The 27527-nt window shown below is 39.8% G+C and overlaps 1 protein-coding gene and 1 long non-coding RNA gene across 4 annotated transcripts; one reads left to right on the plus strand and one right to left on the minus strand.

The window, feature by feature from the left end:
* The first annotated feature begins 9499 nt into the window (after positions 1–9499).
* Positions 9500–10156, plus strand: LOC131368891 (uncharacterized). The gene is made up of 3 exons (XR_009207213.1): positions 9500–9716; positions 9856–9897; positions 10078–10156. It is a non-coding gene; the product is annotated as an uncharacterized LOC131368891 (long non-coding RNA).
* Positions 10157–12740: 2584 nt separating this feature from the next.
* Positions 12741–27505, minus strand: ppp1r26 (protein phosphatase 1, regulatory subunit 26). Of its 3 annotated transcripts, XM_058415571.1 has the most exons (4): positions 27358–27505; positions 21782–25099; positions 15072–15168; positions 12741–12925 (listed from the first exon to the last, which is right to left on the minus strand). In XM_058415571.1, the coding sequence occupies exons 2-4, from the start codon at positions 25033–25035 to the stop codon at positions 12854–12856; spliced, it is 3423 nt and encodes a 1140-aa protein (XP_058271554.1). In that variant the 5' UTR covers positions 25036–25099; positions 27358–27505; the 3' UTR covers positions 12741–12853. The 3 variants fall into 3 exon arrangements, with proteins under 3 accessions (XP_058271554.1, XP_058271551.1, XP_058271553.1); XM_058415568.1 differs by lacking the exons at positions 12741–12925; positions 15072–15168; positions 27358–27505 and adding an exon at positions 27177–27316 and having other exon boundaries at positions 20550–25099; XM_058415570.1 differs by lacking the exons at positions 12741–12925; positions 15072–15168; positions 27358–27505 and adding an exon at positions 27072–27208 and having other exon boundaries at positions 20550–25099.
* Positions 27506–27527: the final 22 nt, after the last annotated feature.

The raw sequence follows: 27527 nt of genomic DNA on the forward strand, positions 1-27527 counted from the left end.
TTGTGCACTGGTGCACAGTCATGTTGGAAGAGGAAGGGGCCAGCACCAAACTGTTCCCACAAAGTTGGGAGCATGGAATTATCCAAAATGTCTTGGTATGCTGAAGCATTCAGAGTTCCTTTCACTGGAACTAAGGGGCCAAGCCCAGCTCCTGAAAAATAACCCCACACCATAATCCCCCCTCCACCAAACTTTACACTTGGCACAATGCAGTCAGACAAGTACCGTTCTCCTGGCAACCGCCAAACCCAGACTCATCCATCAGATTGCCAGATGGAGAAGCGCGATTCGTCACTCCAGAGAACGTGTCTCCACTGCTCTAGAGTCCAGTGGCGGCGTGCTTTACACCACTGCATCCGACGCTTTGCATTGTACTTGGTGATGTATGGCTTGGATGCAGCTGCTCGGCCATGGAAACCCATTCCATGAAGCTCTCTGCGCACTGTTCTTGAGCTAATCTGAAGGCCACATGAAGTTTGGAGGTCTGTAGCGATTGACTCTGCAGAAAGTTGGCGACCTCTTCGCACTATGCGCCTCAGCATCCGCTGACCCCGCTCCGTCAGTTTACGTGACGCCACTTCGTGGCTGAGTTGCTGTCATTCCCAAACACTTCCACGTTCTTATAATACAGCTGACAGTTGACTGTGGAATATTTAGGAGTGAGGAAATTTCACGACTGGATTTGTTGCACAGGTGGCATCCTATCACAGTTCCACGCTGGAATTCACTGAGCTCCTGAGAGCGACCCATTCTTTCACAAATGTTTGTAAAAACAGTCTGCATGCCTAGGTGCTTGATTTTATACACCTGTGGCCATGGAAGTGATTGGAACAACTGATTCTGATTATTTGGATGGGTGAGCGAATACTTTTGGCAATATAGTGTATTTTTGAACACAGTTTTTCTTCTTGGGTCAGTTTTCAGTGTCTTGGTATGGCAGTCCCTCAAGAGCTCTTCAGTTTTCAGCAGTTACTGTGCTTATGTCAGCTTCTGGCAACCTGAGGGCAACCAATACCTATTTACAGTATATTGCAGTGTTGTATGGGTAACAGCAAGCTGCACATAAATATTTCCCAAAATGCATTGTTTTCTACAGTACGGCTTTAAGGGAAAAAGTTCTGTTACTGTCAGAATTTGGCCGTTTTGTTACAGTGTACATTATCAATATTATCTCTTGAGTAATAATCTCCTAATTATTATTATCAAATTATATCACCTACTATTATTATAAAAAAAAATATCTTTTCTAATCCTTTTGATTACATGAATTGCCCTTTTTTTGCCCAGTTTTGCTACAAAAACATGTTTTAGTACAGTTTATAAATGCAGCCTTATAAATATAACATTAAATATTGAACACAAATAATGCAGCTTTAAAGTGTTGTTTTAAAACATGTAGTTTCTTTATTACACTTTTAAGCCTTAAGAAAATATTCTCAAAATTTGTGTCTGTGGTAAACCAAGTGAACGACTGAATACACTTACAAACATTTATAGAAAATGAAAAAATACTAACTGAAAGACTCCAAGAACAACTGAATGAATAAGAAATAATAGGAATAAATATGATTCAAAATTTAGGTATTTAACAATGAATATTAAAAAAACTAAATAAAAATGAATACTGTGTGTGTGTGTATGTGTGTGTGTGTGTGAGTGTGAGAATGATCAACTCGAAGTCTATCAGTTTCTTAAGAAGAGTTGAGACACGAGGGATGACTGATGTCTTTCGTGTCCTTCCCTGTCCGTTTAGATAGGACTTGTCCAGCTTTGGTGCTTCTCTCAGGATTAGAAGACCTTGCTATATTTATATAATCTAAATAATGAACATTTATTATAGACATTATATAAATAAAGCAATGTCTTTCTTATATCAAGAACGCTTATATCAAGATCCACATTCAAACATCCAACTTTAAAAATATTTGGTTTATTAGCCTGAAGAATTTTATTCAACATTTTGATTTGATCTTAACGTGTTTCCTCCTGTAATTAACTGAAATATTTTTTTTTCTGACTCACCTGCACCTGAATAAATATTTCATCCTATAAATCTATAAAAAGTGAAACATTAAAAACAATGATCCAAAATGACAACTTTATTATTATTATTATTTTTGCTGCTCACTATTTTAAAAAAGGAACAAAAACATTTTTATTATTATTATTTTATTTTATTTTATTTTATTTTATTTATTTTACAGATTTTTATTGATCATTTGGAAAATTATTTTTGTCTCTCTCCAGCTGTGATTGCTTTCTCTCTAAAACCAAAAATGTTTCTTCCACTGCTTCTTTTCCCCTTAGCTTTTCCTTTCCCTTTCCCTTTCTCTGGCTCGCTGCTCTTTTGTTTCTCACAGTCGTTTTTCTCTGTGTCATGGAAGTTCACAGACTGTGTTCCTTTCTTAAGCTATTGGAAGGTAGCCTGGAGCTCGGGGACATTTTGCTGAAGCTTGCCCTGATCCGTCTCCTTCTCGGTGACCTTTTTAGCCTCAGACTGTCTTCCCATTACAGCGTCACTGGTCTTCTTCTTCCAGCACCTTCAGGCTGATTTGCTCCTCCAGCTCTCAGGCCTTTAGGTTGTCCTGCTCTTCATAATCTCCAGCCTCTGTTTCTGCATCCATCTTCAGCATCAGACAGACTTTCCGTCTCAACTTCCTTATCCTCCATCTCGCTCTGCTGCAGGCCTTTCTGTCTTTTATTTTGCTCCAGATCCTTTATCTTTGCCAGTAATCGCTCTGTCAGCTCCAGGTGGGTGATTTCTCTCTCCTCCATCTCTTTCTTAAATTCTCTCCGCATTTGTTCCTGCAGATTATTCAGCTCCATTTTTCTGAGATCATTCTGTCTCTCATTTTCCTTCTTAAGCTCTTGTATCCACTTATCCATCTCTTTCTTCTGCTCTCTGACTTGTTCCACCATGTTGTTTTTCTCATCTGCTGAAGCCACATCCTACTCTGCTTTTCCCAGGAAGCCACCATCTCTTGGATTTCTCTCTTTGCTGTAGTGCGTTTCTTTCTCTCGTTCTCCAGCTCGCACTGCTCTCTGTCAACAAAGAACATGGCTTCCACATCACCTAACTTAAAAGTAACGACACTGTTCCTGTCGTCTGCTCTGTCTCTCATTTTTGTGTCTCTCTCCTAATTTCTGTGAACGTGAGCTTCTTTCAGATTCTTTACTGTGCTCATTAGATCCATCAAGAGCGTCTGATCATCTCTCTCCATCTGTTCCTCCTTAAAATCTGCTAGAGCTCTCTGCATTTCTACATGCAGATTAATTCTCCGCTCTGCCTGAATGAGCTTATTGAGTCTCTCTCTCTCTCTCTCTCTCTCTCTCTCTCTACTATCCTTCTCAAGCTCTCTCAACGTTTCCTTCTCCGCGTGCATTTTAGCCAACTTTGGAGCGCCGTTTCTGCCAATGGACTAGAAGAGCTGCAGTTCCGGGCCTCAGCCACTAGAGGGCCTCAGAGACTTGCGGCTGTTTATGTTTCTTAAGCCATCTCATGAGGGATAATCATGCTGATGAATATGATTCCATCTATTTCCCGAGATGTGACCTGAAGTTTAATTTTATTCCAGGGATTTATTCTATAATTCCTAAATATTATTATTTACATTTTGTAAACATGCCGATTTACAGTTTAAAAAGTTTCAATAAGCCATATCAGGGTTTCCTATATATTATAATTCATAAATATTATATATTTAAAATGGCTTTTGCTTTATAAAAAAATAGAAAAACAAATAAAAACTAAAAACAAATTTATCCAGTAATCTTTACAATATCAGATGTAATATCATCATTGTTCTAAAGGCAGAGCTGTTGAAATAATACAATTATAAATCCACAGACGCAGGAAAATGGTTTAAAAGCTGCAACATGTTGAACAAGTCAGGAAATGATGTCTTCACACCAAGAAGAAGAAGAAGAAGTCTATTCCTTATTCTTACTAATTCCCTTCAAATAACGAAATTCCCTTCAAATAGACTTCAAACAGGGATCATTTTTTTCTATTTCAGATATTTTATTACAGACATTTGTCATTGTCGTGACCACATGCTCCTAAAATAATCCAATATAAACCCTACATTGCCAGCAAGGTAGTAACCCTCATCACCGAGGAACCTGATGGTGTTACTGAGAGAGAAAAACAACTCCAAAGTGTTTTCCATTTCACTCAGAATTGATCAAACTCTCCACACTACAGGAGAAACATCATTGGAAAGCCTCCACTGAGGAAAATAGTCATTCGTAGCACGGTTGCCATTTTGTGGGCCAAACAAACAATAGGAGATGTGTTTACTGTAGATAACTAGCTATTTTTATATGTGACACCAGAAATCAAACCACATTTGGGTTTTATTTTTGCTGTTCTTACCAACCATTTGAGGATAACATGCCAAATACATGCTTAGAAAATCATTAAAGAGTGGGGGGAAAAACACTTGTCAACATTGGCAAGTCTGGATATGTTTTCTTACATTTACATTTTTGGTATTTGGCAGACGCCCTTATCCAGATCAATGTACAAATGTGCTTTGAATTCTCTATCAGTGAATACATTAACACTGGTTCACTAGATCACAGACTTAGGATACCTTCAGCTTGACTTTGTCAGGAGGAATTATAGCACTTTTTTAAATACATAAAACGAACAGATAAAATAAGAGCAAGTTTAAGTGTTTCAGGAAGAGATAGGTTGAAGACGGCCAGTAACTCAGCTGATCCAGGGGAAGTTCATTTCACCAGCGTGAAATGGTGAAATTGGTGCCAGAACAGAACTGAGTCTTGATGTACATCATTATCATTTACAAATGAATGGTAAGCCTACCCCAGATTCTGAACAAAGTTACACATAGCAATACTTGTTTCATGATTCAGTGTGGCATTGCACAAAGAAATGCCTTACGAATCACAATTAGATCTTGCCCGATTGCCCTCTAATGTTCAGACAAGGAACCGTCCAAGTGGTCCATGACAGTAGACCCCCATCCTCAGAAAGACAGTTCGGAACCAAATGCAGGATAAAAGCGACAGTGGACTTTCTTAACAAAATAACAAAACAAACAGATACAGGAAAATACTAGGAGTTAAACAAAGCAACAGACACAGAAACAAAACAGGGAGCACAAAAACAGAAAACAAAAACAGACCACAAAACAGGAACAGAAAACAAAGACTTGGCAAAAGATAGGCACAAAACAGCAGGTATATATTGGGGATCAGGATCGAGGATCTGGTGGGGCAAACACATGTGACAGACAAAACATAAAAAAGAGTGTTGTTCAAGAAACAAACAATAACATAGAAAAAGCCCTGCCAGATGTTGCCAGCCCTCTAGTGTTCAGGCAAGGAACTGTCCAAGTGGTCCATGATATACACTGACCAGTGTGCAGTCTGGAAATAAGCGGATGTAAACAATAAGAGGATTATTGTAAACATATGTAAGCATACATTAGCTACATATTGAATATGAGTATTTGTGTGTGTGTGTGTGTCTTCAGTTCAGCTCAGTCTAGTTATGGGTGTTGAGAAGTCTTGAGGCTTGAGGAAAGACATTGTTACATAGTCTGGTTGTAAGGGCCGAATGCTTCGGTACCTTTTTCCAAACAGCAGGGGGGTGAAGAGTGTGTGTGAAGGGTGTGTGGGATCATCCACGATGCTGTTGGGTTTGCGGATGCAGCATGTGGTATGAATGTCCGTGATAGAGGGAAGATAGACTCAGGTGATCCTCACTATCCGCAGTAGTGTCTTGCAATCAAAGATGGTGCAATTCTTAAAGCAGACAGTGATGCAACTGCTCAGGATGCTCTTGATGGTCACTGTGCAAAATGTGGTCAGAATGTGGGGTGGGAGATAAGCTTTCCTTAACTTTGGCAGAAAGTAGAGACTCTGCTGGGCTTTCTTGCTGATCGAGCTGGTGTTGAGGTAAGTTCTCCACCAGATAAACATCAAGGAATTTGGTGCTCTTGATATCCAAATGGGATCTGTCAATTTTCAGAGGAGAGGGGTTACTCTGTGCTCTTCTGAAGTCGACAACTATGTCTTTAGTTTTGTCGATGTTTAGAGACAGTTTGTTGGCACCACAGCAGGCTGTTAGCTGTTGCACCTCCTCTCTGTACACTGACTCATCATTCTGGCTGATTAGACCCACCATGGTCGTGTCATTGGCAAACTTCATGATGTGATTCGAGCTGTGCTTTGGTATACAGTCGTGGGTCAGCAAAGTAAGCAGCACTGAGCCCACAGCCTTGATGGTCAGAAAGTACAATAAGACTGGATATATATATATATATATATATATATATATATATATATATGAGTGGAGAACATGACACTATGTATTCCCATTATGTGGTTTTGAATATTTTGGTTGATTGAATATTATTATCCTGTGAAAATTGTATCCAGAGCCTATGCAGTATAGACCTTAATGACTTGAAGCTTAAAACAGCATATTGCTATCTAAAAGTATAAAGTACATCAATTACTATATGCTGTATAACTGTAGTTGTTTAATTTGTGTACACTTTATTGCCAAAAGTTTTAGGACACCCTTCCAAATCACTGAATTCAGGTGTTGTTTTTCAGGGGTTGGGCTCGGCCCCTTAGTTCCAGTGAAGTAAAATGCATTAAAGTTACAGCAACACAATAAAAGCTAGCTCTGGTTAGCTCACTTTTCTATCTTTTCCATGTGGCATCAGACTTACACAAATTGCACTGCTACAACATGACTGTACATTCTCTATGAAAAAATAGCCAGTTATACAAATTAAAATTCTACACAAATTAAGCAGCATTTAGATTTTTTAAAATAATAATTCTGAGCTAAATAAAGCACTACAGTGATCAGGCATAACATTATGAGCAGTGAGAGGTGAAGTGAATAACATTGATTATCTCCTCATCATGGCACCTGTTAGTGGGTGGGATATATTAGGCAGCAAGTGAACATTTTGTCCTCAAAGTTGATGTGTTAGAAGCAGGAAAAATGGACAAGTGTAAGGATTTGAGCGAGTTTGACAAGGACCAAACTGTGATGGCTAGACAGAGCGTCTCCAAAACTGCAGCTCTTGTGGGGTGTTCCCGGTCTGCAGTGGTCAGTATCTATCAAAAGTGGTCACAGGAAGGAACAGTGGTGAACCGGTGAAAGGGTCATGGCCGGCCAAGGCTCACTGATGCACGTGGGGAGAGAAGGCTGGACCATGTGATCCGATCCAACAGATGAGCTACTGTTGCTCAAATTGCTAAGGAAGTTAATACTGGTTCTGAGAGAAATGTGTCAGAATACACAGTGCATGGTGGGTCAGGGCTGTTTTGGCAGCAAAAGGGAACCAACACAATAATGGGCAGGTGGTCATAATGTTATGCCTGGTCGGTGTAAATAAATAAATAAACAAGAACATGAAGCAAAGGTGGTTTATTTACTTACAGCTGGATTAATACAGTAACCATCACAGGAAATGCAATGTGCTAAATTGTTCACACACATCTCAAATGATTTATTATGTATATAAAATGAAACGTATTTGAATGATCTAGAAAAAAAAAACAATAACAAGGAAGAGAGAAAAAGTTCATTGAAATGAGAAGAACAGTAGAGAAGGAGAGAGGAAGAGGAGAAGAGTGACTAGAACTTTTCTAGTGTGATTATTCCAGGGACATGTTTACAGAATTCATGTTGGCTCAGGTTTATACAGATAATAAAAATGTCTTTTTCTTCTTCTTTCCAGATGAATACACATGTGAAAAGTTATAGATGAGATTACTGTCTCACATCTCAAGGGTCTTCATCTGATCTTTGCTGTTAGTCTTTGATCAAATAAAACACATTTTTGCATTATATCCTCATCACAGTTACACAGCCATCTGAGAATCCTGAGCTATAGTTCACACACATGTGACATACCTGCATTTCAAACTAAAACCTTCTCATTCCCACTCACTTAACTGGATGGAATTTAAGTTGTTAAATTGTTCACAAACCTCACAAAATGTTATTATGTGTATAAAACGATATATTTCTTACTGCTACTCTTTGCCAAAGCATAGGGGATACAAAATGAACTACTGTACACACACACACACACACAGGTTGTTTTACTTTTTATTCTCTTTTAAAGTTGTCATTTTTGTAAAAGAAAGTAGTTTTCCATATGGAGACCAACTTCCCCATAACATCACACCTGTTTAATATTTCTAACAATGTTTTTCTAGCAAAATTTGATAAAACACACACACACACAAGGGATGCTGACTCTGCCTTCTATTCTGTAGGGTGTGGAACTCTTCTTGAAGAACCTTGATGAGCGGGTGGATGACAAGCCTCTGTGCATTGTGTTCTTACAATTTGGCATCATCACCAGCGCAAACGTCACTTACACCTGATAATCCTTTTATTCCTATCCCAATAACCAGGTTCACTTCCCCTTAAGTGGAGTGTGGATGTATTAAGAAAAGCTTACAGAATGCCTATTTTTCATCATGTTTAGCATGTTAAGCATGTCCTAATGTGTCTCGTACAGGTGAAGATGGAAAGGAGTTGGCTTTGTCTGCTTGGCATCTTCTGTGGATGCCATGAAGGCCAAACAGGAGATGGATGGCAGGATATGGGGCAGGAAGCTGGTGCATGTTGAAGTGGTTCAGTGTAACGAGAAGCGCCAGGCTCACCAGACAAAAAGGACCATTAAACCATCAACCCATCAGGTGTCACATACTGTTCCTGTGGTGGGCAAAGTCCCAGTTGTCAACACTGTTCCTGTGGTGGACAGTGTCCCGGGTATCAGCACTGTTCCTGTGGTGGACAGTGTCCCGGGTATCAGCACTGTTCCTGTGGTGGACAGTGTCCCGGGTATCAGCACTGTTCCTGTGGTGGACAGTGTCCCGGGTATCAGCACTGTTCCTGTGGAGGACAGTGTCCCAGTTGTCAACACTGTTCCTGTGGTGGACAGTGTCCCAGTTGTCAACACTGTTCCTGTGGTGGACAGTGTCCCAGTTGTCAACACTGTTCCTGTGGTGGACAGTGTCCCGGGTATCAGCACTGTTTCTGTGGTGGACAGTGTCCCAGTTGTCAACACTGTTCCTGTGGTGGACAATGTCCCGGGTATCAGCACTGTTCCTGTGGTGGACAGTGTCCCGGGTATCAGCACTGTTTCTGTGGTGGGCAAAGTCCCAGTTGTTGACACTGTTCCAGTGTCCCCAGGATGTACCCACATATCCACCAGCTGGTAAATGACTGACAATCGACATGCTGGAATCAGCTCCGTTAGATGACCAGGTCCAGATGGCGTGTGAGATTCACAGTCATATACACGCAAACACACACATCAGCATGGCTCATATACACTCCACCTCTGCAGCTCAGGATTTTGATTAATCTATTTTACTTCCCCATTACGATTCGGCAAATGTTTCATTGTGTACACTGAAACCATTTACAGGCACCTGCTTTCAACTCCTCTTGCCTTTGTTACTCGGTAAATTGCATAGAAATAGTCTTGTACCTGAATCTCACTCATATTACATGACTGAATGACTGGGACGATTCACTCTATTTCTATTCTCACCCTTTCACTCTTTCTGCAGATGATTACTTGCTGCCACTTGTAGAGCAAATCCACCCAACAGAGGCGAATAAGATCACCTGGATGCTTGTGTCTGGTGAGAATAACTATAACATCATGAACATGATCAGCGATCCAGAGCTTCTGTGTGCCAAGGTGAGCACAACAAAACCCCATTCAGCATTCATTTACACATATTCACAATTACAGACATCACTCTTCTATTTAATCTTTATATACATATCACCTTGACACACACCTGATATATGAGTATGTGTGTTTGTTTGTACTGTAGGTGGATAAAACGGACAAGGCGAGGGAAGCTGGTCTCAAGCCGGTAAGGATCTTTAATTTAAAACTGGTCATGTGCTCATAATCACTTATTTGATACACAGTACAATTTTGTATTCAAATTCAGATGGCATTGTTTCATCAGATCACAGTTATTATCTCTAGGTAGCTGTGCAGGACTCGAGCATGCTGTGTAGACTAAAACCACTCTGCATTCCTCTTTCAGGAAACCTTGAAGATGTTATTTAAGGACTGCAGCACGAAGAAGAGAAAGAGAAAGAAGAGAACAAATAAATAAACTTTGTAGATATTATGTATTGGTTTGGATTATTTTCATTTTATTTAAGAAAAAAGAGTTTAACAAAATAATTTAATGAGAGACGTGTAAACTGTACAATTATTATCTAGGACTATTTTAAATGTTAATTATTAGAAATGAAATAATAATTGTGGTTTATTTGTATTGAAGATAGAAAGTTAAATGTCTGTGAGGAATATTTTCTTGAAAACCAACAATGTTTTTAATATTTACACGAATTTTAATTTAAATTGTTTTTTAAATAGTCCATGATTGTTTGTGTTGGAGTTTTTTTTTTCTTTCTAAGCCAGATGTGTCCGAAGTCCAAAACAGATGTTAACTACTCTGTGGTTTCTCTGTGAGAAACAAATTGCAATATCTCCTTTCACCTCATGGTGGCAGCAGACTTTGTTAACGCTAAATTTCAAGAGCATTTTCTCTCTGACTAGAAATGCTAATTACCTTAAAGAATAATATGTAGTCATGGCCAGAGATGAAAAGCAGGAGGGGAAGAAGAGGAGATTTCAAAAGAGCTGGAAACCATTGAGCATGAAAACCTTGAACAAAATGTCCTGAAGTAAAGTGGATTTTCAAGCAAGTATTAATTTGATAAATTTTATAAATTTAGACAATTTGATTATTTATAATGGGGGCTTAGGGGCTTAATTATTAGTGTGATTGCCTCACACCTCCAGGTTGGGGGCTCGATTAATGCCTCCTCCCTTTTTGTGCCGAGTGTTCACGTTCTCGTCATGTTTCCTCTGGGTTCTCTGGTTTCCTCCTCAGTCCAAAAACATGCATTTTAGGCTGATTAGCATCTCTAAATTGTCTTTAGTGTGTTTGAATGTGATTGATCAGTACCCTGTCCATGGCCTTATGCAATAGGTCCCTTGGAATAGGCTCCAGGTTTAGCCACAACAATACTAAGCAAAGACAGAACCCAGAGAGCACAGGGAGTATAAACAAGCTGATACCAGGCTTTAGTCCAGCATCTGAGTCCACTTACACAATGTTACATAGTGTCTTTAGTGGTTTTAAAGTGTTGTGGAGTAACTTCTGATTGTCCAGAGTTAGAGAGACAGACTAAGCTGTCCCTTTAGTAATTTAAATAAAATGTAATTTTCTAAAGCAGGGGCTTTCAATAGACTCAGATGTGGCTCCTGCATAATTGGTATGAAAACCTGCACTTACACCAGCCTTTTCCGGATAAGATTGGACACCCCCGCTCTAAAGATTTAGGTTATATTGTGAGGTGTTATAATCGGTGAAACGGTCACTTTTCTTTCCTAAATGAATTAAGATTTTGATCATAATAATATTCATGGTCATAAGGATTTTTCAGATGCAGTTTTGTTTGTACTTTACTTTAATCTTCACAATCATTTTCATGTGCATAATGTTTTTATATAAAATTACTAAACAAAGACAGAACACTGACCTCAACCCGACAGAACACCTTTGGGATGAATTAGAGCGGAGACTGAGAGCCAGACCTTCTTGTCCAACATCAGTGTCTGACCGCGCTCCTAGAGGAATGGTCAGACATTCCCATAAATACACTCCTAAACCTTGTGGAAAGGTTTGCTCTCCATGATTTTCTTCTAACTCCGTATGAAAATTAGTTCATACCATCAACTGTCATGAAATTTGGCATAGTGTTAGCTATGGTTTATACAATCACTTCACTTATGTTGGTTTACTGTTACTAAGTTATTACGTTGCTTAGACAAATGAGTAAAAAATCTAAAAAAAAAAAAAAAAAAAAAAAAAAAAAAAAACAGACTGCAAAGAGTCTCACCATCTCGAGTCTTATCATAAGTACAAATATTATGGGGGGATATTAAGGTCCAGTGAACTTTTCCCAAAAATATTTTGTAGAGATACTAATTTAAAACATCAGCTGTTTACCATTTCTGCAGTTGCCACTAGACATTTCAGACATTCAGACATTTTGGCTTCACTTTTGCCTCCCTGTTAAAATAACCACCCATAAATACAATCATTTCACACAGTATTTCAGGCTGAAAAGTTATGTGTAAATATCACATACCATTTCAGACCAATGTTAAATACATAAATATTAATTACTTAAACAATTACTCCTATGTTTATTCCTAGAGGAGACTGGAAAAGGACAGCATGTTAATCCAAGACTTTATCTTGTTAACCAAACAAAAGCATTGGCAATATTTTAGCAATGTGAAAACTCAAAAATGTAAATTAAAAGAGACAATTAATAGATAAAATTAAAAAAAGATTATAACCCATGGACACATTACGATTGTGTTGCGGCTGTTATCAATAAGAGCAGCACCTTTGTCAGTGGGAAAAGAATAATAATGTTATTATAATAAGAATTTCTAACACGCCCACAATGTATTCTATTTGGACATACAGGATGTTTTGACCTGGAAAAAACTAGGCATAAACAGTTTTACACGTTTCTTTTTAATAAAACCCAAACATCATTTGTAACATTAACTGCATCAACTTTTTTTTTTTTTTGAAGTACAACATTGTTTACAAATGAAGAATGGTCAGAAATGGTCAGACGGCATCTGCATACATAAGCATAAAATCTTTCCACCGCCAAGTAACTGAAAATCAACTGAAAGATAAATTGTAAGAAGGAACACACAGAACATAGAACAGTATAACAACCACAAAATGGTACAGTTGCTTTCTCTCTCTCAGGTGTGTATCTTCATAAGCTCTTCATTACACTGCTAAACACAAACTGCAGTTTCCTCTTTGCACCTTTCAGCTCTCTGCATCTCTGGAACATATACATACCGACACTTAGACCTCTCATATTGTATAGAATTATACATGCTGTACATTGGTGACCCTTCCAAGGCCCTTCATACTCAAAATGCTTAAGGGGTCCTATATCAGGGCTGAACCTGTGCTCTGATCAAAAGAATAGATGGGGAGGAAGGGTGGATTTTGGGTTTGAGCCTCTTGCCATAATAGTTTCCAGCTCTTAGTAACCAAATGTTTAGTTAATAGATGAATCTAGGTGTCAATCTTAAAAAATGCATTGAAAATATATTGAATATGTTCAAAACTGTATACGAAACAGTCTAAAATGTCTAGACGAGTAGTTTCTCCCACTGGTGCTTCAGCACATTAGTTAACAGCCAACATTTCTGCCATCAAGGACACATACACCACAATTACCTCCAGTTTTCAGTATTATAACCTGGTTTATATTTCCTGAAATATAAATGTACTGCAGAAAACTGCATATAAGTACTAATATGTTTGTTGCAATAAAAGCAAGTCCATGTTTATGAAGCTTTATATTCTTAGGTGGATTGTCATTACACGCACTGGAAACTAAATTACACTGAAAAAATTCAATCTATGTCAAATTATAAGTATACACTTGTATAATTCTACTGTATGTGCATACCTGACCAATAATACCCACGTTTGGTGAAAATTCCGTTCCCGTTCTACTCCACCTTTGCTGATGTAATATAATAACCTCAAAATGTTGGAGCATAGCTGCGGGGAAATTGTCCATTAAGACACAAAAGCATTATAGAGGTCAGGCACTGGGGTAGGGAAAGAAGGTCTGGTAGTACTAAAAGTTCTTCCCAGTGATATGCAAATGTCCCTGAGTAGCCTCTATTCTAACTTGAAGGGTTGAGCATACTCAAGCATCCAACTCTTCACTGTTTCCATATATATAATCCCAATCTCATTTTTCTACTGAACATGGCATTAAGACATCAAAAATGATTTACTCTTAATAAATTGTGAAAGATGCTTCTGTTGATCAGGTGGATATCATTGCTGATGGGCAAGAAAACATTCTCCACACCATTACATCACCTCCACAAGCTTAGAATGTTGACACAAAGGAGTTATGGTGTCCTCAGTGCTTAGAAACACAGACAGATATTTATCCATCATGCAGTACCATCAGGGAGGTTTCTGATTGGCCCCAAATTTATTCTGCAGCAGGACACGAACCGAAACATACAACCAATGTCATTAATAACTATTTTCATCATCGAGAAGAACAAGGAGTCCTGGAAGTGATGGTTCGGCCAACACAGAGCCCTGATCTCAACATCATCGAGTCTGTCTGGGATTAGTTCCTCAAGAGCTCTTGGCTGCCATTATAGAAAGGACATTATTTACATTTACATGATTTACTGTCCAGTGTCACCCAAATGAGGATGGGTTCCCTTCTGAGCCTGGTTCCATTTAAGGTGTCTTCCTCATATCATCTCAGGGCGTTTTTCTGCACCACTGTCACCTCAGGCTTGCTCATTAGGGATAAAATAGTAACTTTAAACTTTATAAAAGAAATTTCTTTATGTTTATATACTTCTGTAAAGCTGCTTTTAGGAAAACGTCCATTGTTAAAAGTGCTGAACTAAAAAATTGAATTATATGCAGAGATATAAGGATCTGGGGCAACCAAGATCCACGGAAGATCTGTGGTTAGTTTTTCAAGATGTTTGGATCAAACTGCCTGCTGAGATCCTGTGTGCAAGTGTACCTTTAAGAATTGATGCTGTTTTACAGGCAAGGGTGATCACACCAAATATTGATTTGATTTGGACTTTTCTTCTCTTCATTTACTTTCCGTGTGTATTGCATTTCAATATCAATTAAAGGATTCATTACCTGTTGGTAAATGTGTTTGGACACCTGACCAAAGAAAAGAGACAATATGGGGCAAAAACCTTTTCTTTGTACTAGCAACACAATACATGACAATGTTAACCTTAGATGTTTATCAGCACAAACAAATGTTTTCACAAAGAGCAGACACATTCAGTCTGAGATATATTATTCCTAAAAAGTATTCAGACTATGCCATAGTTTATTTCCATACTAAATTGCTTGACTGAAAGGGCACCTTAGCCTTATTTACTCTCAAGACACACTACAAGTATTTGTACCTGCTTATTGTGTCTGAATTTCTGGCTCCTTTCCTCTGTAGTAAGGGCAACGTAGGGACTGAGAAGCACACCTGGGTCAATACTGGTGGACAGAGATCTGGTGGAGCAACACAAACAAATGCACACATATTCACATACATGGTGGGAATACTAACGGATCCATCAGTAAAGGTTCAAAATGAAACAAATTAAAGGAATACTACAGTCAAATTAATGTTTAACACATGACTATGTGACACAAAGTTAAATATGAAGCAAGCTCCTACAACAGTCTCCTGATGAGACCAATGTAAATGTGAGTGACTGCATTACAAAAGCAGTTTTTCAAAGCAAATTTATATTAGTAAGCTGCATTAAAGTTACAGCAACACAATAAAAGCTAGTTCTGGTTAGCTCACTTTTCTATCTTTTCCATGTGGCATCAGACTTACACAAACTGCACTGCTACAACATGACTATACATTCAAAAATATACAAAATAGCCAGTTATACAAATTAAAATTCTACAAAAATTAAGCAGCATTTAGATTTTTTAAAATAATAATTCTGAGATAAATAAAGCACTACATACATCAGGCATAACATTCTGATCACTGAGAGGTGAAGTGAATAACATTGATTATCTCCTCATCATGGCACCTGTTAGTGGGTGGGATATATTAGGCAGCAAGTGAACATTTTGTCCTCAAAGTTGATGTGTTAGAAGCAGGAAAAATGGGTAAGCGTAAGGATTTGAGCGAGTTTGACAAGGACCAGATTGTGATGGCTAGACGACTGGATCAGAGCATCTCCAAAACTGCAGCTCTTGTGGGGTGTTCCCGGTCTGCAGTGGTCAGTATCTATCAAAAGTGGTCCAAGGAAGGAACAGTGGTGAACCAGCGACAGGGTCATGAGCAGCCAAGGCTCATTGATGCACGTGGGGAGCGAAGGCTGACCTGTGTGATCCGATCCAACAAATGAGCTACTGTTGCTCAAATTGCTGAAGAAGTTAATGCTGGTTCTGATAGAAAGGTGTCAGAATACACAGTGCATGATGGGTCAGGGCTGTTTTGGCAGCAAAAGGGGAACCAACACAATATTAAGCAGGTGGTCATAATGTTATGCCTGATCGGTGTATACTGTATTTCTGTAATGAGTCCATTCTTCAAAAATATATTTCAAAAAAAAAAAAAAACCCAATCAAAAACCCTGAATGGATGTAACATGGCCACAAGTGACAACAGAAGCATTCACACCACATCCACAAGAGACAGACCACAAGTGATATAAGCATCTTGTCCAAGTAATTCCGGGTAAACTGATTTTCTGGGTTTTTTTTTTCTCAATATAAACAGAAATCTGGTCTGTGGTAATCATGCATAAACAAATACGACGCAAAAAATATTAGGCTAGGAAACACTTGGAAAATTAATCCTTTAACCCTCACCACTCTCACATAATCTGCTAAAACAAGGATGTCTGCGGCATTCCATTCGATTCAATTTTATTTGTATAAAACTACCCGACAGAAATCTGGACGTGGATTTAGATTCTCTAATGAGCATGACAATAGGCCCCTGAGATGAAAATAATAAACCTTTAGAGGACTAAAACTCAAAAGGGTCACACTAAGTGTCTTGAAGGAATGTTCTGTATTAACAAAAAAAACCCACAAAACTCTCTATGATTACAACAGTAGCAGTTTTTCCACATCTACTTATGAACAAATGAAAGTGAGAGTAACCAGTGGCAAAAGAACAGGCTTTCTTCCTTGCATGTTTCATAAGAGCACTCATTTGCTATTAAGAGCAAATTATTTTGTTAAATAAATAATAGTTAAATTAACTATTAAGAGTCAGCTGTTTCCCCATCGTATCTTTTAGTTAAGCATAACTTGGCTAAGATGTATGATTTACTATCTGTCTAATTACCTCAGATGTAAACTACATTTATCAGACTAAATGAATCCCATTTATAATGAGTTCCTGTCTAAATTTTTTTTAAAAACATAACCCCTGTAGCTGTGATTTGCTGGAGAACATTGACATGCTCCCCCCATCTATTGATATACTGTATATACAACAATCAACCATAATATTAAAACCACTGAAAGGTGATGTGTATAATGGCACCTGTCAAAGGGTGGAATATATAAGGCAATAAGTGAATAGTCAGTTCTCACAGTTGAAGTGTTGGTAGTCGGAAAAATGGGCAAGTGTAAGGCTCTGGATGACTTTAACAAGAGCCAATGTGTGATGACTGGGTCAGAGCATCACCAAAACAGCAGGTTGGTATACACTGTTCAGTACCTACCATAAGTGGTCCAACAAAGCACACCCTGACAGGGTCAAAGGCATCTAAGGCTTGTGCATGAGCCCCGAAGGCTAGCACATCTAGTGCAATCCCACAGAAGAACTACTGTTGCACAAATTTTTGAAAAAGTTAAGGCTGGCTATGACAGAAAGGTGTCAGAACACACAGTGAATTGTAGCTTGCTGTGTATGGGGCTACGAAGTTGCTACCAAAAGCACCTACAATGAGCATGTGGATATCAGAATTGGTTCATAGAGAAATGGAAGAACATGGCTTGGTCAAGGTGTTGACAATCACATTTGATCCATTTGATCCATTGGTTTGAGCTGCCAGGAAGGATATAATAACAATTATAATCACTGATTATAGATGCACAAACCAACTTGGTTCTACTCCTATCAGCCAAGAACAGAAATCTCTAGGTCTTCAACTGTCCAGTTTCAGTGAATCGGAGCCCATGATAGCTTCTTGTTCTTGTCTGGAGTGGAACCTGATGTTCTTCTGCTATTGTAGCCCATCCGCCTCAGGGTTTGATGTATTGTGCACTCTGAGATGATTTTCTACTCACTACAGAATTTCATCAGTGATATTCACTTAGCTGATGGGCTAACCAGTAAGAGCATATGACTGAATCATAAACTGATTCATTCCCTGAGCCCATGAATGCTCAAAAAAAAAAAAAAAAAAATCATTGCAAAAACATTGTGACTTCAGTGTAGAAACAGGGCTCTTCAGTTGAAGTGTGTTCATCCCTGTACCATAGCTTCAGAAGCACCTTAACCTGCACAGCGGATAAGAGACACTTGGCCGAAACAAACTGTATGAAGAGCATGCGGAGAGCATCTAAACACATGATATAAGTGAGTTTGAGAGATCCAAAAGTCATGACTAAAATGTTAATAATGCAGCCCTATGCACAGGCAAATGTTTGAGCATCACTGTTTATTACATTTTTAAGACACTTGGTGTATCTGGCCTCTGAATGAAAAAGCTGGACAAAAAGCTCATTTTAATGCAAAAACAGTGAAAGATGACACAGCCGAGAAGAGTATCCTTCACATGTACAAAACTAAAATAAATAACATTTTCATTGTAAAATGCATAAACAAAAATAGCTGACACACAAAATGGAAACAAAAATCCCAGTACATCTTGCATTAAAGTTATCTGTCTCTATATTTATATACGGGCAACGAATGCTCTGGTCTCAGCTTTGTCTTCTTGGGATCCATTCTGCACACACTGTGATATCATTTCTCCCACACACTATTCCAAGAGGCTGGGAAGGTAGTCTGCTCTAATCCTCAGAGATCATTTAAGTGAACAGCCTGTCCTAACTTTTCCTCCGCTGACGAAAATATCAACTTTGACAATGGCTGTTAAGAGAGCTATGATTGCAGAAATTAGAATATTATAAAAGTCCTTTCTGGGTGCTTTGCTTTATTTAGAATTTTTTTTCATCGCATATCCTGCTAGTACATATTCCTATTTCTACTTAAGGTCAGTCTGATAGGACCACACTGTACAGACTGCATTTACACCTACCTGAAATCGGATCACAGTGTGCACCTGATGACCTGTGAGTGCTCGAATACCAATTGCCAAGCTTGCTTTTTTACTATGGTGAAATGCCAGCTAATAATGAGCTAATCACAGAAAACGTGTATTCGCGCAGTGTACATGTAGCTGTTAACTAAAGGAATAAGGACAGAGATCAGAAACAAATAAGTGACAGTATGTTGGGGCCAACACAGGTAAATCTGTAAACAGCTGAGTGAGAAAAAAATGACTCCATACATTATACACACACACAATATATATAAGAAAAAGAAAAAAGAAGGTATGGGGGGGGGTTACACATTAGGGGCACGTTATCAGTTTCTTCAGGGAAAACATATCTTGATCCTTTGTGATTCACTGATAAAATGTGACAAAATACCTGTACTGTTATGAAAATAGTTCTGCATACATAGAGTGAGAAAAGAACATTCATTCATTACACTTTTCAGTCATTCTGGTCAAACATGCTAGATCCAGAGTCTATTCAAGGTACACTGAGCGTGAAGTGAGAATACACTCACATCTACGGTTTGGGTACAAACACTCAAACTTCTCAATCTACTGAACCAGTACAGAGTACAGTTTAGAGCTGGCTGTTCTTTTAGTGTACAAGGGCCTTCGTCATGCACATCTGGCTCAGGTGATAAAGAAATGTAGTGGTAGGTGGTATGCTTTTGTAAATCCAGATGACAGCCAAATGAAAGAAAGTGCTAGGTTATATCTGGTTTTAAATGATCTAAATAGATGTTCCATTAAGAAATAAGAATATGGCTAGTATAAATGTATAACAAAACACGGCAGCTTACAGTTCATCTAAACAGCAATAAAAACTAAGCACATGTTTTGTCACTTTGATAGTGGCCAAGTTTCCATTAAGCAGCTTGTGGGACCATCATGTGGTACAGAGAGACACTGTCTGATTTTAAATTGCACTAAAAAAGGGAATACAAGAAGTAAATCCTTTACCCCAGTATTTCTGATGGATGCTATATCAATATGGGAATGTTGACACTACCAAAGTCTACCATCATACTAAGCTGATAGAGCGAGAAGAGAAAAAGTGCTGAGGTAGAATTATTTTTTTACTTGTTCTCAGGGTGTTCATTAATGGCTTAATAAATCCCACGGGTGATAATGTGTTATAGCAGTCAACAAATGTGCAATGCAGAGGGGGCTTCCAAAATGAAGGCCTAATATAGAGTCTTATGGGTCTATAAACACACTTATATAGGCATGATCATAGCACAGCCTGATTCAGCTCAAACATCTCAAGCTTGTGCTGAATCAGGTGTATGTCAAACCTGCGAAAATGTCAGTGTTTGCAGACTTGGGGGTTCCTCAGGTGAAGGCCAGAGGAACTGAAGCATTTTAGCGGATTAGGAAGGATTAAAAGACAATGAATCTAAATGAGATAAACTTCAGTCCGACACACACAGACAGACTTTGTCGTATTTCATTTTGTGCTAAAGATTCATACCAGAATAACTAGTTCTTGATAAAGCATGTGTATATTTGAATATTTACATTTTGTGCCCCAATTATTTTACCACTATAACCATAGTGTTCAAGAAGGACTGCTCTTTATTCTGCATTTAAAAAAATCATTTTATGTTAAGAGAAACAAAACAGAAAAGATCACTTTTAATTATGATATTTTATGAATGACAGTATGATGAAATAACTCTAACCAATGCCACTGTTTGCTGTTTACAACAAAATATCTGAAACAACATGGAAAAGAAAGGGCTGAAATAAAGCACACAAAACATTTTCTGGATTAATTTAGAATGATGGCTGAGCAAATGGAATTTCAAGGGTGCAAGTGAGAGAACAACTGGGACTGTACCACTACTGCATTATATCAGCATATGACATGATTCACCTTAATACAAACTACAGAGAGAGAGTGCAAGGATGGAGTGCTAATGTGAATTCTCTCCTGTACAGAGCCAACATGGACCCAAAGCTTTTACTCCGAATAAAATTTTAAAATCCTCTATCATCAAGGATTATAGAGCTGGCTGCAAACTGACATTTTTACCGATAATAATCATCTTCCAAAACTTTTCTCGGATTAATCTATATATAACTATATTTGCTCCATCGATCAAGCTGAGGATTATCATGCAGGCAGTTGCCTTAAGAGCTACACCCTTCAAAAAGGTCTTTGTCTCACTGGGCAGCAAATAAGCAAAAAAGAAACCTTAGGAGGAATCATGATCAGGTCAACCATTAAAAGTTATCACCCACCACAACTTTTGGCACACTGGTCAAGTGATAGGTTTGTTCATCATCCTTTGCTACTCTATCTGCTTGGCTGAGGGAGGTTCCCAAATTAACGGCAGCCGTCATTCTGATGCTCAGCACTAGAATACCGTCTGTGAATTACAGAACTAGACACATTAGGATATGTAATCAATCTATGAAGAAAAATATTTTTAGCTACATTACAAAATGCACTTATTTTTGTAAATAACTCCTCAAGCAGACATTGATCTGACTGATCCATTTGGTAAAACTTTCATTAAGCTCTGGTCCAGTGAACAGAATTAACGAATTACATACACCAAGAAGAATGCACGTGACGATGCCCCTGAATTAGGCCAAAACGAATGAGCTCTGAGCGCTTTTATCTGAGAAACACACACACACACACACACGTAAACAACGAATCCTAATTATCACCATAACTGTGCTAACATAAAGCAGTAATTTTTCATATGCCAAAACTCTCTGGAGTATTAGAGGCCATATGGAGTGCTGTAGGTGGAAAGACATGCACAGGGTCTATGCTGGCTCTTTGCAGGTTCTGTCAGAACAGGAAAGGAAAGAAATAGATAGAGAGGGCCTGTACTCACTGGCTGCATTGCTGCTGTCTCCTATCTGTCTTCTCTTCACCTGATTCTACATCTGTCTCATCTATGCACCTTTCCGACTCTTCCTCCCTCCCTTCATTTCTGGTATCTTTCTGTGTATTTCTAAGCTGCAGGTGAGTGGACTTGTGAGCTGACAGAGCTACAACTGAGGGCTGATCTCTGCGCAGGTGCACCAAGCCTGCACCTGCACGTGGCTGGGATAGGGCAAGGGGTAGGGGGACACATGAAAGGTGAGAGGGGTAAGGAGGCAGGTGCCTAGATAGGTGTGCAGGGTTTGAGGATGTGTGTCTGGTGTTAGAGATCAGATTAGGTGGTTGGTCCCATTGTCCTTTCTTTTCCCAACTGTTCAGGTCAAATGAATCAGACCTGCTCTCAGCAGGACTTTCCTGGCAATCTTCCTTGGTAACCAAGAGAGTCTCTGAAGAGGAACTAAGGAAGTGTTTTCCTACTGGGGGGGGGGAGGGACACACAGTGCTGATAGCCTCTATAAGAGGAATTCTACTCCTGTTCTGCAAGCTGCTTGACAGGTCTGCTGAAGATTTTTCCCTAGCTGTACTTATACTGCAGTTATCATGCTTCATCAGAAACAGGTTCTGGTGCTGCGCTGCACCCTTGGGCTCCTGTGGATCAGTTACATTAACAACAAATGTTTCAGAATCTGTTCTGTCTGTGAACTTTCCTGTTACCTTTTGAGCCCAATCTTTGTCTGTTTCTAAGCTGATATTCCTGCACTCATGCAAAGTCCTCTCATGCAATTTATCACCAATCCTGTCGTCTTCCAAACTGCAACAGCTGGCATATGATGAAGCTGGCCCCTTAATGTTCATGGGAATGCCCTGTGTTTGCTCTTCCTGACTTGGGTCAATGCTCAGTGACGCCCTTGTAAGATCAGAAGACTTTGTCTGAAGCTCCTCTATTTTAACATTTTTGTCTCCAAATGTAGTGAAGGCAGCTTCTTCTGCACCTCCAGCATTATCCTGCTTCTGCGTGGTCACTGATGTAGAAGACCCTTTTGCCTTCTCTGCCAAGAACCGACGGATCTCTTGCTCGATGCTGTCATCGCTGTCCACTGAGCTGCTGTCCTCATCGACATGTGTAGACTGGACTCCATGGACTGCCGTCTTATATTCAGAGCCCTGGGCTTCCTTTGTGGAGACTTTAGGTTTCTTGCTGTTCTTCTGTGATTTCAAACATTTAGGCTTAGCACCTTTGTCCTGTCTGGATATGCTCATCAGCCCTTTGCTGCTTTTTAGAACCCCGGGTTTCATGGGCTTAGATGCAAGAACCAAATTTTGATCCTTGACAGATTTATGTTTTTTCAAGGTGTCAGTACCTGGTTGTTGGATAGGTTTATGGCTCTTTCGTGCCTTAAGTTTCATGTCCCGGACTTTTTTTTTCACTTTTTTCTTTGTCTTGAGCAAATCTTTTATTGCCGCATCAAGATCCTCATCACTGTCCAGAGAGCTACTCTTATCACTGCTGTAGTTCCTCTCCGATCCAATAAAATACTTTAAGGGACTGCTTCCAAGGCTAGAACCCTTGTTCATGGATGTGGCTCCTTCTGTAATGCTATGAAGGGGAGAGTACTGTGTAGGGTTGCTTTTCTTTACTGTATTTGGGCTACAAGTGTGCCATGTAACAGAAGAGAACTCACTCTGGGTTAGGGGTTTGGGTTGAGGATCCTCTTTTACTGTATTACCAGCAATTCCTTGTTTACAATTCATGCCATCTGCTTCTTTCCGTTTCCTTTTCCGTGAGAAGGACAGCCTTAGTGCTTTGTTCTGATCCTCCTCAACTTTAATGTGCTGTGGGCCTTTAGTAACTGTAGATACTCCAGGGTGGTCAGCTGCGGTTGCCTGTTCATGCAGCTTTGCTTTATGCTCCAGAAATTTACGAATCTCTTGCTCAATTCCATCCTCACTGTCCACAGAGCTTTCATCACTCTTCTCATACTGCTGCAGTGAAACTCCAGTGGGAAGGAAAGACGCAGTCTCTGTTGTTGGGGTACTGGCCAGGTCCAAGTTGGGCTCAAATGCTGCAGGCATGACAGTTTTAGAGATGTCCAAGATGGCCTCGGCACACATCAGCTCAGCAGTGGTGTTGACTGTGAGTGTAGAATGAATTTGCCGTCCATCCTGTGGCTCTTCGGCTCTAGTGGAGCACAATGAATCCCCACTGGCCACCATACATGTAGGCAACATGCTGAAAGAGAGGCCTACAGGTTTAGGTGAAGGACACTTTATTTCTTTAGGTTCTACTGTATTTTTCTTTCTGTTCTTCTTCTTAGCTAGTTTTTTAAGAGGCTTAACACCAATGCGATCAGCAATCAAACAGCTTTGCGTTGGGTGAATTTTGTGTTCCTTTTCCTTCTGCCTTTCCTGCTGGTAGTTCCTGATTGCCTCCTCAATGCCATCATCACTACTAGAGTCCAGCACGTCGTTCAGATTAAAGCACCTCAAGCCTTCATGACGCTCCTTCTCTTCTTGCTGAAATTTCTGTATGGCCTCTTCAATGCCATCATCACTGCTTGAATCCATTAAATCTTCCTCTTTTATTCTGAGTGAAGCTGATGTACAATCCACTTGTGGCAAACAGGAAGATGTTCCAGAAGAAGGTGGAGCTTTTGTAGGCAAAGTTTTCTCTTTGATTGTTTTTTTCTTTTTCTTCAAGCCTACCAATGGCTGGATTCCTTTTGAACCTTTCAGTGTAGGGTTGCTAGTAGTTAGCACCTTGGTGGAATGCATGAGCTGTTTAGGTGCATCTGGCATACAATTTCCTTCCTGTTGAACTTTTGGTATCTGCATTGGGTCCTCCACTGGCTCCCTTTTAACCTTTTGGTCCACTTTCTCCTTCAGGTACTCCTGAATGGCCTCCTCGATCCCTCGGTCCACAGAATCATCGCTATCTGAACCTTCAGTGGCGTCAGAGCCGAATGCACGAAGCTTACTGCTCTCTGTCGCTGCTCGGCGACAAGACTTGTGGCCACCACATGTCGGCTTGGGCAGGCTGAGGGCAGACTGGGCACTAGAGTTGACCTCATTGCTCATGTCTGAGGACTGTGTGCTGCAGAGGCTGTCGATGATCATCTGGACTTTGTGCGGGATGGGAGTTCCGCTGGATGATACAAAGTCACTGTCTGAAGCACTATCATTGAAGCAAAGTGGCAGGCTCAAGCTCTTACCGGACCTCCATTCTGAGTGAACTGCCACCACAGGAGGAACTGTTTTCAGAAACATTATAGAATGAAAGAAGAGGGGGGAAGGTGGGGCCTGGGACGTCTACCTGTGACCTCGTAACATTCTAAAAAAAAAAAAAAAAAAGGGAAAGAGAAAAAAAATGATACAATTAAAAACACATATTGATTTTCATTTGTTATAGCATTCAATGTATGGTACACAAACTCATGTGAATATATTGATATTGTAAAATATTACTTTTGGAACATTGTCTGGTCACTAAATGCTAGATCAGAGCTTAGTATCATTTAATCACTGAGAGGTCAACAAGCCAGAACAATCTTGTAGAGCAACACCATCTGAAAGTGTTAGCATAGCTGAATAGAATGCGTTGTCTTTTTTGTAGTAATCCATAACAAGTGGATCATTTTTAAGCTAATGTTAGTTCAATTCCGAAATAAATCTTCTGACAGATTCTTCAATCAGGTTATAACCAAACAGCATCAGGTTGTGGCTACTCAGGTCTTTCTGAAAACAAACAGTACATCTCTGTCACCAAAGAGGTCAATAAAATCACTTTTGGTTCAGCTACATGGACAGTTTTGTTCATGTTTTACTACATCAACAATTCCAAGTAACACTAGATGCAATCAGAAGCAGACATTTAGGGAAGAGATTTAGACATCAGGCATTTTGTGCCAGCTCCAGTAGACGGAGGCCAACCCTGCGAGGATCCTGAGGCATCCAGAGATGGACCAGCTCCTAATGGATTCTGTTTGGTGAAGATTTGGGTATTCAAAGCAACCCTATGTGAACTTTGAGGACGACAACAACCTCTTAATCAATACACACACTAACGTTCCACATATGCTGTATCTGCATCACAAAACTGACTGTACATGACTGCAGAAAGGACACTGCTCATAATCACACTCTCCGGTGTTTAGAAGCATTTCTAATCACACTCTCCGGTGTCACCCAAATGAGGATGGGGTTCCCTTTTGAGTCTGGTTCCATACCATCTAAGGGAGTTTTTTCCTTGCCACAGTCGCCTCAGGCTTACTCACGAGGGATGATTTTGTCGAACATCTAGGACTTTTGTACTATGTTTTTGGTTTCTCATGTTCTGTAAAGCTGTTTTGGGACAAAGAAGAAATTCTAACAACCAATACCTGACATGTTCAGAAGAAAAAAATAGATATTTAGATTTTCTTTTTTCCTCAAAAATATTTCTTTCACCGAAAACTTTTTTGTTTGTTTGTTTTACATAAAATCCTTGGGTGTTAATGGGGGGGGGACGACTCATGTTAATGCATGGGCTCGTGCCAAGAACTAAGATAACAGTGTTACGTGAAATATTAACATTACAGGGAAATATCCGTCACGCGCATTGTCTATTTCCGCCGCAAATGTTTACTTTACTCTGCGCGGGTGAATCCAGCAGGTGAATCAAGTCACGTGCAGCGTTATGGCGATCAAATAATAGAAAAGTGTATTAAATACAGCAGAGGGTTAGTAAGTTAAGTGTTTGCTATTTGCATTGCCCATTCTCACTTACCGCGGCGAATATCTGCGACGAAACGCAATCTAATCGTTTAAACCTAATTCACTCTTCACGATTATCAGACGCCAAGAGTGAAAGTTGTTTCATTTAAATAGAAAAAAATAACTCATTGATAAAATAACCTCTGAGGTTTTGCCGTCGTAGTGGCTGCGTTGTGGCTCGTGCTCACCTCTCACGAGCCTTTAGCATACGCGGCTTCGAGCTCCAGAAAAAAAACATGCTTAAAAAATTTGCTTATTCGTTTACACGAGCTACTTTCATATCTACATCATCGCTGTTAGAAACGCGGACTACTCCTTACAAGTATTTAGTAACGTCATTATTTCATAAACACCCAGGTTTCTTTGTTTAAATTTCCCCAATTCGGTAGGCTCTAGAGCCCGAGCCTCGCACCGCGCTGTCGCCGTATCGCTAGCGGCTCAGGCTGCGCCGCTCGCCGCCCAGCAGAGCTAAGACACACCGCAGAGGAACCGGCTTCCGTTCCGCTGCCGATTGGTGCACTGATAAACGTCCACGTTTATTACCGGCTTACCTCCTTTTCCAAAAACGCTACCTGTCAGATACACAGCTACAACACACCCCAGACAACGTGCTAGGTCCATGATAAACGAGTAAAATAACAAACGAAGACACTAACTTCTTCACGTCCTGGCGAGGGGCGGAAGCCTCAGGACGGAAGGCTCAGCGCGGGCCTCTCTCCGCCGCGCGAGCCGGCTCATTTTCTGGACCCCCTCCCTTTGTAATCGTAAACATGAGCAAACTGAAACCGAACACGGCAAAAAAAATAAAAAATACATGAGCAAATTCGACGTGCTTACCCGGAGACTGATGGAACGCTCGCGTTCATGTGCTGGTATTGGAGTTTCGAAGAGACTTGCTGAATTATTACATAAATTCTGATTTTTTGTGTCTTCACACGGCACTGGCGCGCGCAGAAAATGCACGTTCTCGAGCCGCCGCGCTTCCTACTTACCATGGAGAGCTCACT

Source organism: Hemibagrus wyckioides, linkage group LG18 (assembly GCF_019097595.1).
Source record: "Hemibagrus wyckioides isolate EC202008001 linkage group LG18, SWU_Hwy_1.0, whole genome shotgun sequence".
Taxonomy (NCBI): domain Eukaryota; kingdom Metazoa; phylum Chordata; class Actinopteri; order Siluriformes; family Bagridae; genus Hemibagrus; species Hemibagrus wyckioides.

Excerpts from the sequence above, each read along its gene's own strand:
- ppp1r26 (XM_058415571.1), bottom strand. The coding sequence starts at position 25,035 with ATGTTTCTGAAAACAGTTCCTCCTGTGGTGGCAGTTCACTCAGAATGG. Across the intron at positions 15,169-21,781 it reads AGACAGCAGCAATGCAGCCA|ATCTCTGTCCACCAGTATTG; the intron begins GTGAGTACAGGC and ends TTGCTCCACCAG. Across the intron at positions 12,926-15,071 it reads AATTCAGACACAATAAGCAG|AGATGCAGAGAGCTGAAAGG; the intron begins GTACAAATACTT and ends TATATGTTCCAG.